Genomic DNA, 16,326 nt, shown 5'->3' on the forward strand with positions numbered 1-16,326 from the left:
CATATCACACCTTAAGCGCCTCTTCTCAAGCCTGAACAACCCCAGCAGCCAGTCTTTCCTCATAGCTGAGCTTTGTCATACCTTTTACCAGCCCTTTAGTTGCCCTTTTACCAGCCCTTTAGTTGCTATTATCGGACCCTCTCTGATTCAATAATGTAATTTGAGCACTGGAGACCAAAACTGTACAGCATATTCTTGATGGGGTCTTACCAGGACTTACATACCAGAATAACCCCTCCTCCCGTGAATCTATGACCCTTTTAATACAGCTCAAGATCTTGTTTGCTCTTGATGCTGCTGACTGGCATTGCTTGCTATAGCCAGTGTCAGACTGGGGGGCCTGGAGCCCCCAGGGACTACATTCCTCAGTTAATAGGTGCAGCGCGCATGCGCAGATGGCCTGGCTCTGATAAGATGACTGTTGCTTTGCTGCCTCCAGGTCAGCCTTTCTAAGTACACGCCCCCAAATCCATCTGAGCGCAATTACTGATTTGAGGGCTACTTAAATCTGATTCCCCAACACCCCTTGCTGTATTATTGACCTTACCGCTAACTCCAAGCATCGTGACCTTGATATCCTGATCATGTTCCTGATCCTGTTTTGGTTTCTTCTCTTGTTCCGGAAATCTTGAACCTGGTAAATCTTGTCTTGTTCCTGCCCTGTTTCTTATCTGCTTCCTGTTACTCCTGATTTTCAGATCTCCCGGGAATTGACCTCAGCCTGTTTTTTTACCTTGAATGAACTCTGCCCGCCTCGACCTTTGGACTGTCCCTCAACTGTTGTCTGCCACCTGCTCTGGAATTTCAGCCTGAATCTGGACTTGTGTTTTTGCTGCCTTTTAAGTTTCTGCAAAGGTCTCTGCACATTTTTGTTTATTAAACACCTTAAGTTATTCAGCACATAGGCTCCTATCTGTGAATCGTTACAGCTAGTGAACAATTTTGACTCTACTTACTTTCATATTTGTTATTTGATATATATGTTTCAACAGATTATGATGATATTGGAGGGCTTAAAGATAACCAAATGCCTTTGGTTTATAGAGGTAGAGTATGATTTCTATTTCTATACATAAAGCCTCTGGTGGTAGAGTTTAAATACTAGTCAACTTATTTCCATATCTCTCTTTTCCAGATTCATTTTCAGATAAGCTTGTTCCATCTGATTATGATGATGTTGAAGAGAGTAAAATGTGCTCCAAAGGTATGCATTCTACATTGATTTCCTGGCTTCTGAAGCTAAAGTACACCTTCTACTCTACATACAGATGCAGCCACTTTGGTTTGTGTGTTTGACACAAAATAAGTAAACCCAGATATCCCACTTATCCCATTTAACACAGAAATTTGCATCACAACATCCCATCTAATTAAAGCATTCACCATTGTAAACAATGGTAATTTGGTATGCCAATGAAAAGGTTAAATGCATTAAATTAGTTAAAATGACTTTATAAAACAAAGTTTCTTCAGTTAATTCCGATTCATGACGCATTTAACTCACAAATCCAAATGGCTTCATCTGTATTTCCATATTTTTCTATTTTCGATTCAGATAAGCTTGTTCCATTTGATTATGATGACATTGAAGGGATAGAAGAGAATCAAATACCCTTGGCCTGCAAACATAGAAAATTAATTCTACTTTATTTCTCACTATAGACCAACATATATATTAATGTCACATTTAAAATAGTCTTATTAATGCTGAACACTATATTACATATATTAAAATGCATGAAACTTAAAGCAGATGTGTCAAAGAAGACAAAAATCATGTTGTGTTTTCCTGTGGGATAAGTATTGTCAGCATTCTGATACATGTCACTTTTGCACATCAGGCCATTCAGTTGAAAACACATTATGTGGTTATTTGGCTCATGGATTAATTAACCGCAACGTTTGCTAATGATTTGCCAATCCCTCTATTTGTCTGCCAATTTGTGTTTGTAAGGAGGTTATATTTTATCCTACAATAGCAATGGGACAACTCTCCAAGTAGATTATTATTGACCCTTTCTCACAGTCTCATGAAATGTTCTGTTGTTAATGCTACAGTTCTTGGGTTGCAAATATTTATACTGGACCAGACTTGCACATATCAGAATTACATTTGATGATAAAAATGTATCTCTTAATGCAATTTGTGTTTTCCCCATTGACTTTTTTTGGAGTTTTCATATGAGTTCACTCATTCAAATGACTATAACCCATTATTGTCTATTGAAACCACACAGACCATATTTTTAAATCCTGCTTGAAGGTGGTGGATTTCTTGGGTACAACGCCTATTTTAAATTTACACATATGAGATGATTTTGTAGTATTCCTATTTTACCTTCAACAACTTTTATTTCATTCCTCCTTTAATAAAAAACGTTTGTCTTACCCAGCTTCATCAAAGGAAAAACTTCCATTGGCTGAACGTGCTGTTGCTGAAGGGTTAGATAAGAAAGAAATGCCAGTGGTGTCAAACGATAATGCATAATTCATGCTTGGAGTTTTCTGATCTTGAATTACAAGCTTCATGTTGTGACATCATTAGGGTAATTTACTAGACCCATGACACAAGCACTAGAAAGAGCACTTTGTCTCGTTCTCAACAGAGAATAAAAATGCCCTCTAAGAATTTCCAAGGACTAAAATTTACATGTAATTTCCCATGGCTTTACCCAGAATGAAAAATTAGCACCCACATTGGAAAATCTAGCCTGAATTGCATTTATGTAGTAATTACTTTTGGCTTTTTTAGAAAACTGAAAGTTTCTCAATTTAGACTTTCCAACAGAAGCACCTACTGTACAATATGTTCTAATTAACAATATTTCAGAATAAGCAATATGTTGGGCCTGGGCTAAGGGCAGGCAGACATTATAGGTATGTGGCTAGGACCCTAGATACACCCCACCATTGATGCACCCTAGACACTTGCCTCTTCTCCCCACCTCTAGTTCCATCCGTCTTAAGTTTTTTTGTTATATTTATTCCTTATTTATACCTTTAAAAGACCTAATTGGAGAACCAATAGACTTTTATGGCCCCTACACTTCTGAAAGACTCCATAAACTCCACTGCATGACATCATCATTTTAATTTAATTTGGAACATGAACTTGCTATATGAAAAGAATTTGGCCTAATACATTTTATAAGTTGAACATTGTTGCCTAAAATTATGCACATCATTTGACGTACCATTGTTAAGTCAAACCATTCTGGCAATAAAAAATAATTTATTAACGTTGTATTGTGTGCAGAAAGCTGCTCCTCGGCCACATTCGGGTATCAGTGGGGACTATGACAATGTTGATTTCAGTGACTAGGAAACCAACCTAAGGAAGAAGAGTTCAACTAAATGCTCCTGTATTTCTGCAATATTTTGTGTTTCTTTAAAATCTGAAACAGCTTTACTTTATGTTAGGGTAAAAACTAATAAAACCCAATGTCAAACATGTTGAAAGTGATATGGTCACATTCCTATTATAGGCGTGGGACCTGTTATTCAGAATGCTTGGGAGCTGGGGTTTTCCAGATAATAGATTTTTCTGTAATTTGGATCTTTATATCTTAAGACCACTAGAAAATCATATAAACATTCAATAAACCCAATAGGCTGGTTTTGCTTCAATGGTGTCAATGGGAGATGGCCTTTCCATAATTCAGAGATTTTTGGATAATGGGTTTCCGGATAATGGATACTATACCATATAACATGAAGGGCATCCGTACTACAAATAATGCAACACTGTATTGTTCATTTGTACTAAAATCTTTACCCACTCAAACTATGGTATCTAATTGGAGATTCGTGGGACAGATGTGGCCCTCAAATAGACTTCTATGGCCCCTAGACTCGTATGACATCATCATTTTAATTAAATCTGCCCCTTGAACATATTTGAGTATAAATTTGCCTGCTGTTTGCAAACTGTTAAATTCTCTGCAGCTCTTTAAGTTACTAGATCGTTGCTTTCACAATTTCCTGTTGAACCACAGATTTTTGATGTCTAAGACAAGAAAAGAGAAGCAGAATGGAATATTTACATTTAATTTCTGGGGTTGACTATTTATTATACAGGTCATTTTGAGTACAACATTTTGCTACAGTTTTTCTGCACCAATGACGGAATAAAAAGAGAGTCAGAAAAGTAACACCAGAAACAGCAAGCCCAGAACCTGCACATGGCCCAGAAGAAAACTAATAATTCATTTCCATATACAGCATGTACTTGAAACAAATTATAATACCCCAAACGCTTGGAGGATAGGAAGGGGCCAATAAATATTGTCCGATAAACCAAATCAATAGGACTTGGGCAAATACTGAATCCTCCACAAAATATTGCATTGTCCAAAAAAATTGTCACCTGCTTTAAAGTCACATGACATTATGGGTTCAGAACTGATTCAGCTAGACATTTGGGATTCAACTTAATTCTGCACAAGTGCTGGATTCAGTTCATGGAAGTGTGATGTTTAGCCAGTAACGGATAGTGTGAGATACATAAGTAAGTATGGGTGGTAGGAGAAGCTTCCCAGTGGGTCCCCTGCAAGTTATGGTTGAAGTGTGGAACACTGGGGTATTTTTTCGTGAAAACATCCAAATTGCTCTATTTTTTCGTGAAAACTTTCCAATTACAAGATTTATTTGTGAAAACTGTAGAATTTCCTATTTTTTTCGGGAACTTTCCGATTTCCGGGAAATTCTCAAATTTTTAGCCAAGCAAAACGGGAGAGATTCGCCCATCACTATAGCTGAGTAGTTGTTTTATCTAGAGAGGGGTGAGATCTGTCCTTATTTTGTGAAAAAAAAACAAGTAAAAATTACCACAATATAGACTTAGTTTCTGTAAAGAAAAATGTGTACCTGCCAAAAGGTTCTTAATAGTTAAATAGTGTACTTTATATAATATATATATATATATATATATATATATATATATATATATATATATATATATATATATATATATATAGACAAATACAAGATTCCTCTGCACTCAACCCATTATCAATATATTTAAGACAGCGACATTTTGTGCATACTGCTACTGAAAAATGCCTTACCCTTTAAACAAAACAGGGATTGTTTGTCCATATATTGCAATATATTTAAGCTGGCCAACTACGTCAAAGTCATCCCATATCTGGCCAGTCCTATGCTCAATTTTATCTGATTCATTACGAATTCTATGGTTTAATTATACATTTTATAAAAGGGACGAATACGTTTTACCCGCAACTTACTAGCTGCTTTCAAAGTAAAACTCCCAAACTTGGCTGCCCTTTTATTAGACACCAGTGGGATCAACTGACTATAGCTGGGAAGGGTGGGAGCTACAACAGGGAGCTGGTCACTGCTCCTGTACAACTATAACAAACAAGGGAAAGTTGTGCTCACCACTAGTTTTTAAAATCATTAGGCGGGGGTGCAATGAGGGTGTGACCACAAAAAACATATAGACAAATACAAGATTCCTCTGCACTCAACCCAATGTCGCTGTCTTAAATATATTGATAATGGGTTGAGTGCAGAGGAATCTTGTATTTGTCTATATGTTTTTTGTGGTCACAGCCTCATTGCACCCCCGCCTAATGATTTTAAAAACTAGTGGTGAGCACAACTTTCCCCTGTTATATATATATATATATATATATATATATATATATATATATATATATATATATATCACTACCAGGATACCTGGGAAAGTCCAGGACGGAGCTTATTTATGCCCCAGGTTCCTAACAGAGTGGTTCCGGGACTGCTAGTCAAGCCCGGGTGTTTTGAGTTGTCCTGAGGTATCTCAGGTGGTTAATTAAAAGAGCAGCTCAAGCCAGAGTGGGGAGTTCCTGGCTGGGGAAAAAGACACAGGAAAGCTGCCTGTGTGAGAGGGATTGAAATCACCAAAAGGTTTGGGATTTTATATATTCCTGTAGGTAGGTAGGCCTTCTCCTGGTAGTTAGGAAAACTGACCTGTATTAGTTAGAAGCCCATTAAGTGGCAAGGATTTTATTTTGAATTGTTTATGTTGTTTTGCTGCAAGTGAAAATAAACTGCCAGAAAGAAACAACCCCCTTTTGAATTCTGATTGTGCCTTGGGCTGCTTTACCCCCAGAAAGCTGATCCCAGCTACCTAAACCCTTACAATATATATATATTATATATATATATATATATATATATATATATTTATTATTATAGCTCTTGTTTTGGGCATTGAAAGGTGTGTTAGAACAAGCTCCCCACAAATGCGTCCTCTCTAGACCATGTCAAACCATGCCCCCTCTAAATTTTATTTTTAAGCAACTCCAGTGCATCTTTTTTTCCTGCTGAAATAGAAATATCTGTCCAGGCTCTGACACATTTCTCAGCCCCAGCAGAAGGAAACAACTCCCCACAGCATGATGCCTGATTTTACTGTACAGCTGGGAGTTTCTTAAATGAAGCGTGGGTGGAATTAGGTGTGTGACAATCATTATGCTACACCTTCTACCCCAACAGTTTTATTCTAAGTTCATCTGACCACAAAGCATTTCCTGCATTCTCAGCAACAGCCTTTATTAAGATGTGTGAAGATGTTTTGTGGTATGATGAAAATCAGTATTTGCTGACATTAACCCGTTGATATAAGTCTGCTTATATAAGGAAGAGCACAGAAAAGGTATTTTTATAAACAAGGTTCTACATTTTCCTCAAGGAATTATTTGTTCTTTTTTTCTGGTCTTGTAAAAGATAGAATATAAGATAAATAAAAGATGGGATATATAGTTATTCTGTTTTTAAGCTCCGTTCAGATACCAGTCCTTTTGTTAAATTATTTATCAGGCTATTAGATTAAATAAGGCTTGCATTAAAAATGGTTCTACTATTTTAATTATAAAAAAATATTACTTTGTGTAATAAAATGTAATATAATAGCTGCTAGAGATTAAAACAAGTATTTTTAATTTACAATGTAAACTATTCTAAAAACTTTTTTTTTATTAGTAATACTATAGCAGTATGACTGGCCAACAAACAATTACAACTATTTATTTTATTGCATTTAGCTGACCCAGTTTGGTCCAGTCCAAAATATTCTTTAAGCAGTGAGGATTGGTGGCTTAGAGTCTAGATATTTATTACAAATTGGCAGCTCAGGGTGTGTTAAGCAGTAGGCACATGAACTATGAATTGGGTTCATGTTATAGGGGTTGTTCACCATTAAATTAACTGTTCTGGGATAATTTTTATTTCTTTATTATTTGTGGCTTTTGAGTTATTTAGAGGCAGATTTATCAAAGGTCGAAGTGAAAATCCAAATAATTTATCAAAGGTTGAAGTGAAAATCCAAATAATTAGAATGTCAAGCTAATTTTGTGTACTTCGACTAGGGAATAGTCCAAATTCGATTCAAATTTGAAAAAAATTAGAAAATTCGAATATGGAAATTTATCATGTACTGTTTCTTTAAAATTCTTTAAAAAAAAAACCATTCACCATCTAAATCCTGCCAAATTGCTGTTTTAGCCTATGGGGGGGACCTCCTAGAGTCAATTGGATTTAATTGGATTCAAATAGAGTCAATTTGGAGTCAATTGGTGGACTTTGAGAAATCAAAGATTTTTTTGTGAAAGACTATGATTCAAATTTGATTGAATGCGCGATTAATTCAATTCATACAATTCAAATTTGATCAATTATTCAATCTAAAATGGACCAATTAGACTACAAAAACTTCGATTGTTTTTAAATAAATTTCGGTTGGTCTTTTTGAATTCGAATTTCGAAGTTTTTTTCAATTCGAAATTCAACCCTTGATAAATCTGCCCCTCAGCAGCTCTCCAGTTTGCAATTTCAGCAATCTGATTGCTAGAATCCAAATTACCCTAGCAACCCTGCATTGATTTGATTAAGAGACTGGAATATGAATAAGAGAGAGCCTGAAATATGGGTTAAAAATGTAGCAATATCAAGTTTTGTTTTTAAATGGGGCCAATGCCCCCCCTCTCATTTGAAAGCTAGAAAGAGTCTGGAAAGTAGAATTCAAATAATTCAAAAGTTATCCAAAAAAATGAAGGCGAATTGTAAAGTTGCTTAGAATTGCCTATTTTATAGCATGCTAAAAGTTAACTTAAAGGAGAACCGCCCCTTTCAATACATGTGAATGTATTTCCTTCTGATTATAGAAACCAGGCTTCTCAGTTGAGGAAAGCAGATAAAATAAAAAACTGTGCATACCTGATGGTAGATAATACAAGTCATTTCTTAACCTGTCTTTCTCAATTGATAATGAGAACTATGTGTAAAAAGAATTAAGGGGCAGATTTATCAAGGGTCGAAGTGAATTCAAGGGAATTTTCGAAGTAAAAAAATACTGTGGATAATATTGAATTCTAAATAAATATAAAAAATAACTTATTTTATTAAAATCCAATATGCCTGTTAGTTATCTTTATTTTTGCATTTGCACTGCTGGTCATTGTTACTTAAGGGCACAGCACAAAGCAACTTCCATATACTTGCAGTCAACTTAATATTCTAAGGCAAAAAAGTTGTTACTTTTATAACGCATTATATTTATAACATATTTAAAATACATCATATTTTTGTAAGCTCCCATCTGTCAGAAGTTTATTTTTGCTCTCGATTTTGTATTTGATTTCTAGATACGTATGCGTAGCAATGTCTGTGGTTTTCCTGTATTCTGTAAAGCTATAATACATCAGATAAACTTCTGGCTCATGGGAAGTTGTGGCTTTTAATGTTGCTCTAATGAAAAGCTGTGCACTGATGCGAATGCTCTGCTGAATTGACAGTTAACAGTATATGAAAAAATGCAAATAAAGGAAAGGTTACTATTTATAAAATATAGATAGATCTAATAGAAACATATTAGAAAATATATAAGTACCAGTTTTCGGAAGTATGGTCCGGAAGCTTTTTAGAAATTATTGTTGTACTAATAATTTATTTTCAAAACTACTATGTTTCTGGCAAAGAGCAAATCTAAAATAATGGAGAATTAACATTTTTTGTGAATCATGGCACAAAGTTATCTCATGGTTTGTCATGTGTAAAATGGATGTAAAAACTTTTCTCCTTATTCACTTCCAGCTGTTTTCTCATAGACTTCAATAGAGTTTTCATGCAATAAACCATGAGATAAGTTTTTCTGAATTTAATTGCATCTCCAAATGAATCTCATCCATGAGTTTTTGCGTGATAACCTTTTTTCTTACTGAATTGAATGTAGTTCAATATTAGCAACTGGCTCACAAATTAGATGGGTGTTTGCGTGAGTGTTGTGGTACTGAATGGTAGCGTTAATGGTAATTCTGTGTATGTAAATTCACAATATGCAAAAACTGTTTAGCAAGTAATTTTTCTGGCACCAAAGTTGTGGCATAACTCAAATGTAGAGTGTGCACCTAAATATCCGCAATTTGCAATTATGTCATATTTTAAAAGCTTTTAAATGGCACCCGTTGGCCAAAAATGTTATCCCCAACTAAAGGTGAGGGCTAATAGAGCCCGCACTCCGGTTGGGGGTAACAGTCGTTTTTTAAAAAAAAATTGGCCCCTGCCAGCGCTAGGCCACCCGCACTGAGAGGTAGCTCCTGGTACAAGTGGCCATGTTGGGGCACATGCATGCACAGAATGAGTGAATGCCTCAACTTGCTCACTATGTGCGTGATGTCAGAAGCCCATTATGCCCTTTAAGGACATTCACAGCGCAAATAAAAATTCACAATAATGTTTGCACATTAAATACACCAACTTTACCCAGCTTTATAAATAGAAGCATGAGCAGGGCAAATATGTTCACTGTGTAAATGATTCTGCACTGTGCAAAGTTTATAAATGAACCCTGCTGACTTTTGTGACTTTTTGTGACTTTTTGTGACTTTTTGTGACTTTTTGTGACTTTTTGTGACTTTTTGTGACTTTTTGTGACTTTTGTGACTTTTTGTGACTTTTGTAACTAGTGTGCTCAAGAGAAACAAGACAGAGGGTGGTAGCTCATTCAGGGCTTTATCGTCTAGAGCATTTGCCCATGTAAGGATGGGGGGGCTCTCTGGTTGAGAGTAAGGGGCAGATTTATCAAAGGTCGAGGTGAATTTTCAAATTAAAAAAAAAATAGAATTTCGAGCTATTTTTTGTGTACTTTGACTATAGAATAGTCCATATTCGATTCGAATTTGTAAAAAAGTCGAAAATTTTAATTAATCATGTACTGTCTCTTTAAAAATTTGACTTCAACCATCCGCCATCTAAAACCTGTCAAATTGCTGTTTTAGCCTATGGGGGACCAATTAGAACCTATTTGGATTCAATTGGTGGACTTTGAAAAATCAAAGGTTTTTTTTTTTTGGAAAAAGCTTCGAATCTAATTTGATCTAATGCGCTATTCCTTCGATTCGTAAGATTCTAATTTGGCCGAATACGGACCTATTCGATCAAAACAAAAACTTCAACTTAATTTCGGTTGGTCTTTTTGAAGTTGAATTTCAGCGTTTTTTCAATTCAAAATTCGACCCTTGATAAATATGCCCATAAATGTACACTACATTAGTTAAATTTGTTTTTAATAACTTTAATAACATTGTTTTCAGCAATACAAAACCCCTTTGTGAATGTTTTTGGTAATGGAAAAAAGTACATTTTACTGCATAACTGTACCAGCCAAAAAAATCACTCATACTTCATAGTGAGTAAATGTGATATCACCAATTTTCCCCAGGTGCACAGCTGTCTTTTCCTCTAACAAAAACAATTTGCTACAGTTATGACCAACTGTAGGTCCCACATTCTTTCATAGCTAGGGTAACTAAACCAGCATTGGTGTACAAGAGGTGATTCTTCTTTTTTTCTATCTACTCTACTCTATTCTCTCTCATCAATTATTATTTTGCAGGTCATGTGTGTTTTGGATAAAAAAACTTTTCAGAAAAATAGTTATTAGTTTAATTTACCTGTACATATAACAGAATGCCTGGGTTTTATTAAAGGCAGCTGTTAGAATTCATACGATAGTTTCCAATGCTCCAAAGATGCTGCTAAGAAATGTATTAGGGGCAGATTTATTGAGAATTGAATTTCTGGTTCATGGGAGTTTGTAAATACTCCCATGAACTTGAAATTTGAAAAAAATGACCAATTTAAAAAAAATAGAATTTTTTAAATTAGGGTGAATAGGATCAAACTCAAATCGAATCAAATTTGATTCCAGTTTTTTCACCAAAAAAAACCCCTTAATTTTCAGGATGTCACCAAACAACTCCAAATTGATTCCAGGACATCCCCGATAGGCTAAATTCAAATTCTTAAAGGGCCAGTACATGATAAATTTCGAAATTCAAATTGTTTTAAAAACTTGAATTGAATTTTAACTATTCCCTAGTCAAATTACACTAAAATAAAGTCAAAAATTCAAATTTTTAAATTTGAATTCAACATTTTAATTTTTACGTCGAATCTGCCCCAAAATTGTTGTAAAATTGTAACAGTTCAGATTCTGCACCTGAATTACTGAGCTGCCAGACTTAAACACCAATGACAGGGACATTCAACTTTAAAGTTTTATTTTGGAAAAACGGTAAAAAAGTAATTGAAAAAAGTCTTTATTTCTCATCAACAATTTCTCATCAACAAGTCTTTATTTCTCAAATCAATTGAACTGAAAAAAGTGTTTGGAAGGTGAACAACCCCTTTAAATTAATTCACCTGTAGTCACTGTACAAACCTTCCAAATATAATCATTTGTAACTCGTAAAATAAAGGTGAAAAAAGAAACGTTAGGGGCTAGTATTGTTGTGTCTTGCTCGGTTCTTACAAACCAAATTATGTCACTAAAAGGAGTAATTCCCTGATAAGCTCTTGTGTATTTGGCTGAAACCTTGAGTACAAGAAAAGTCTCTAGTTTAATATAATACTATTCTTAAAGCAAAAAAGGTAGTGTATTATTACATTTTTTTATTTTTTTTATTTTGAGTTTGTGTGTGTGTTTGTGTACGGGTTTGTGTAAAAGCAATTTCTTTAATATACAGTATATAGGAATACCTACTACTATACAACTGTAAATCCAAAGCAGCTAAACATTTTTTAAATACTAGTCTCAAAAAAAGGCAAGTGATGACGGTCTTTGTTATAAAACTCTCACAGTAAAATCTAAATCTACTGTATAACTGTTTATATAGTTCTCTTGAAATAGTCTAACCTACTCAAGCCATATCTCATCAGAAAAATATTATTATTAAAAAATACAACAATTTCTTTTTTTTCTCTTGCTTTTAAAAAAGTATTTTTTTTTACTTTTCTCCCATCAGTGTGTTTTTCTCCATTTAGGACAGTTTTTTTTAATACCTCTTGATTCATTAGCTCCATTAAGCACACTGCTTTTCTTTTGATCAACATTAAAAGCCACAGCATACAGTGTGACATTTTGTTAACAGTAAGAAATGTGACTTATCTGATGCATCATCTGAACTTTTTAGAATACAGGAAACCCACATACATTTGGTCTTTTCTTTGCATCTAAAACAACATTTAGCAACAAAATAAGCTGCTGACAGAGGGGAGTTGCCAAAAATATTGTTTATAATAAAAATTAATGGTAGTAATGTTATATAGTAACTGATTCAACAAAAATCAATGCTGTTAAATTGAAAGTGTTTTTAATGGAAATGTGAAAAGTTGAGTTTGGGACAAAATAATATTTAATTGGCTATGCACAAAAAAAAATTCTCACTGCAATGTCTAACAAAGAATTTACATTACAAAATAATCCTTTTAAATTTGATGACTTTGTATTGCTTTATGGCTTTATCACACCCCACAACAGATTTTGATCCAAGAAATAAATCATCTTGTTTAACAGACTGGTAAACTAAAGGCTACACTTTTTATATATCCTCAATATCCAATGTGCACTGATTTTTTTTTTATATAAATCTGAATAATGGATAAACTAACAGAGGTTTATATGGGCACCGCTCTACTCCGATGGCTTCTGGTCACCAAAGTAATATCTAAAATTTAGGCACCTGTGAACCTAAAAACTCATTGATATATTCTCAGTATTACAGTCATAATTTAACCGTAATCCTCTAGCACCCATCCTGCTATTTCTGAATGACATTAGGTATGGACTGTATAGAAAGAACTTTATTAGAAAGAGACAGTTAATAGGGATTTGTAATACCACAAGTGTACCAATGAATAGCTACTGTATATTTCATAGATATTTCCTAGTTGATAACAAAATGTGGTTGTTATAATCAAAGAACACTTTGGGGCAGATGTATCAAGGGTCGAATTTCGAGGGGTTAAATCCCTCAAAATTCGACTGGGGAATAGAATGGAATAGGGAATTCTGGCGAATTTACGCGCTGGCGAATAGTCGAATGGCCGAATATTCGCCCTGCGAATAGTCGCACGATCGAATATTCGATCGAAGGATTTTCATTTGATCGAATGCCTTTTTATTGGATCAAAAACTTAGAAAACAAGCCTATGAGACTTTCCCATAGGCTTTTAAAGCAATTCAGTAGGTTTAATCTGGCGAAATAGGCAGTCGAATGAGACAATACTTCGACTATCGAACGGGCAAATATTCGCAGTGTTTTTGCGCTCGATCTATTTGAATCATTATACTCAGGCGAATTTACGCCAATTCGATAGTCGAAGAGCACAAAAAACTACTCGAAATTCGAGCTTTTTTCCCCTCTATTCATTCACCCGAGCTTGGTGAATGTGCCCCTTTGCATCATTTAGGTGAGGATGTGATGGTGAAGTTGTTTACAATATTAGAAGTTTCAGGAGTAGTATGGTCATGATGGGCAACGAACCAATTTCTTCCTTAGATTAATTATTTCACATAGTGCCAGGACAACTTAAAGGAAAGAGCTGTTATGCTATAAAAAAAAACAGGCTAATAGGACCTGGGGTTACATTTTGGGAGTGCAAAGCAAATGACTAAACTATAGCTGATCTGAACACAGTTGCGGAATATACCCCTGTCTTTATATTAGCAAAATAAATAGGGATAAATTGGGAAATTGTACTGGAAAATGTATTGTAACAACTATTTTAGTAATCATGGTCCACTCCAGGTTTTTTTAAAGGTCTATTTTATGTTACCATTTATGTAAAGAAGAATTTAGGTTTAAACAAAAACGCTGGTTCATTATTAGCGATGGGCGAATTTCCTGTGAAATTCGCAAAACGGCAAAAAATTTGCGAAACGGCGTCGGCGCCTTGTTTTTGACGCCGGCGTCCGTTTTTTTTTTCGATGCCAGCATCCGTTTTTTTGACGCCGGCGTCTGTTTTTCTGACGCCAGCAAATTTTCACGCCCGTTTCGCGAATTTATTCACTGGCGGCGAATCACGCAAATACATTTGCCCGTCACTATTCATTATCACCCTTTTGACATTGGCAGTAATAATGAATAATGAAACCAATTATTTAGGATTGTGTTTTTGTGGAGAGCACTTTCTGCTGATCCAACCAGGAACTGTTCCCCTTTGGTGGTCACATGGCAGAGGGAGTTGTATAAAGAACATGCAGGAAGCTCATTTTAGAAAATAGCCAATAAAAATCTATTCAATCTAGTGTGGTTTACTATTTTAATTATTTTTTTAGCTAGTCTTTCCCATGGACAATTAACTATAGTGATTTGGCCCTGGCTTCATCTGGTTATAACCTATGGTAATTCATTGTTACTTCAAAGTCCTCTACCTGTCATGTTCTTTTGGATAATGGTTGTCTTTCTGGTCTTGAATTAATTTACTTGTCCTCAGGTACTCAGGCACAGTGACACCTCAATTTGATCTACCCTGATTTTAAGTTTTCCTTCCCTTTTCATTGTTTTTCTGTGGTCCCACCAACTTACGATGCATTTCAACAGGTGCTTTTCCTTGAGTTACACCAAGGTACTGTATGTCCTGATGGACTCTGTATTATTAATAGTGATATAATTTTTTTCAAATACTAACTAGATGCATATTTTTCCATGGTTCTGTCTGTAAAGTGTCAAGCCCAATTAGCCTGCACCTCATAGCCCGGCACAAATCAATTTTTACTTTAGGTTGTGTATATGACTGGTAGAGAGTTCTTGCACATGCCCAAATTGTAACATTAATGCTGCAAAGCTTAATTCTTGTAATTAACACAGTAAATATTATAATTCAAATTAAAATTGACTCCTGTGCTTATATCCTTACCTGATTTTATGTTTCTTATCCCATGTAAAATGGAGATCCAATTGTATTTTAAAAAGACAAAAGAGCTAAGACTGACACAGAAAGTTTCTGGCAATGAGCTGCACCTGCTGGATAATGTAGTGCACCTGATGCCAGTTAATAGAGTTTGGAACTGCTTTAGGGCTCTTACAGAAAAGAGTTTTAGCTGCGCTCCCCTGCATTTCGGTTTCATGCGTTCAGCCGCAGGGGAGCGCAGGAGGAGACGCACTGAAATATTTTCAATGAGGCTGTACTCCCACAGATGCATGTAAGCGCCGAACGCAGGTTGGGACGCAGCATGTTGCATTTTTTCTGCGTTCGCCATTTACATGCTTCGGTAAGCATCCCCATTGAAAATAATTCAGTGTGTCTACTCCTGCACTCCCCTGCGTCTGAACAAATGAAACGGAATGCAGGGGAGCGCAGCTAATAAACGATTGTCTCAAGGAGCCCTTAGTGTAGTTTCTATCTGGTAAAGTCCAGCCCGTGCAGACTGCCTCTGTAGTATAATGGTAAGGTAAGGGAAACCCAAAGCACAGGCCCAAGGGTTTAATCTCTGGGACATACTGCACATAACATTAAACCCAGCCCTCCTTTCCTGAGACAAAAGATTCCCTAAAGTGATTCTGATGTGCCCTAGCGGAAAAAACAGGTTTAATCAAACAGAATGCCTTTTCTTCAGAAGATCCTAGAGCAGCATCAATGTCAAGCAGGTACTGGGGAACAAAGGAAACATTCAAGACTTATACAGTACAAACAGAAGAGGCTTTGCTCTTTATTTTGATACAGGGAGGACATATATACAGACAAGGACAGGATAGTATTCAGGACAGGTAAGACACACAAGACTAGCACTGGGAACATTCAAACCGGCAATGCAGGAAACATCAGGGCCATAAAGTAGTTAAACAAAATTCAAGTCAAAGTCTATGCACTGGTCAGGGAAGACAAGGTTCAGGAGACAAGTAAGAGTGTTCCAGCAGGAATTCAGGAACAGACAGGACACACAGGAACAAGGTAGGAAAATGAAGTCCAACAGGAATCCAGGAATAAACACAGATTATGGTAATATAGCTGTCAGAATTCTCAGCAACAGAGTAG

The 16,326-nt window shown here is 35.6% G+C and overlaps 1 protein-coding gene across 1 annotated transcript in view; it reads left to right on the top strand.

Annotated features, from left to right (window-relative positions):
• Positions 1–414: 414 nt before the first annotated feature.
• The window catches only part of LOC108699031, a 204,830-nt gene continuing 188,918 nt past the window's right edge, over positions 415–16,326 (top strand). The window contains exons 1-3 of the mRNA XM_041573941.1: positions 415–439; positions 993–1,046; positions 1,136–1,204. Coding sequence (XP_041429875.1) covers positions 415–439; positions 993–1,046; positions 1,136–1,204 — 148 coding nt within the window. The remainder of the gene's footprint in view (positions 440–992; positions 1,047–1,135; positions 1,205–16,326) is intronic.

Source organism: Xenopus laevis, chromosome 8L, assembly GCF_017654675.1.
Source record: "Xenopus laevis strain J_2021 chromosome 8L, Xenopus_laevis_v10.1, whole genome shotgun sequence".
Taxonomy (NCBI): domain Eukaryota; kingdom Metazoa; phylum Chordata; class Amphibia; order Anura; family Pipidae; genus Xenopus; species Xenopus laevis.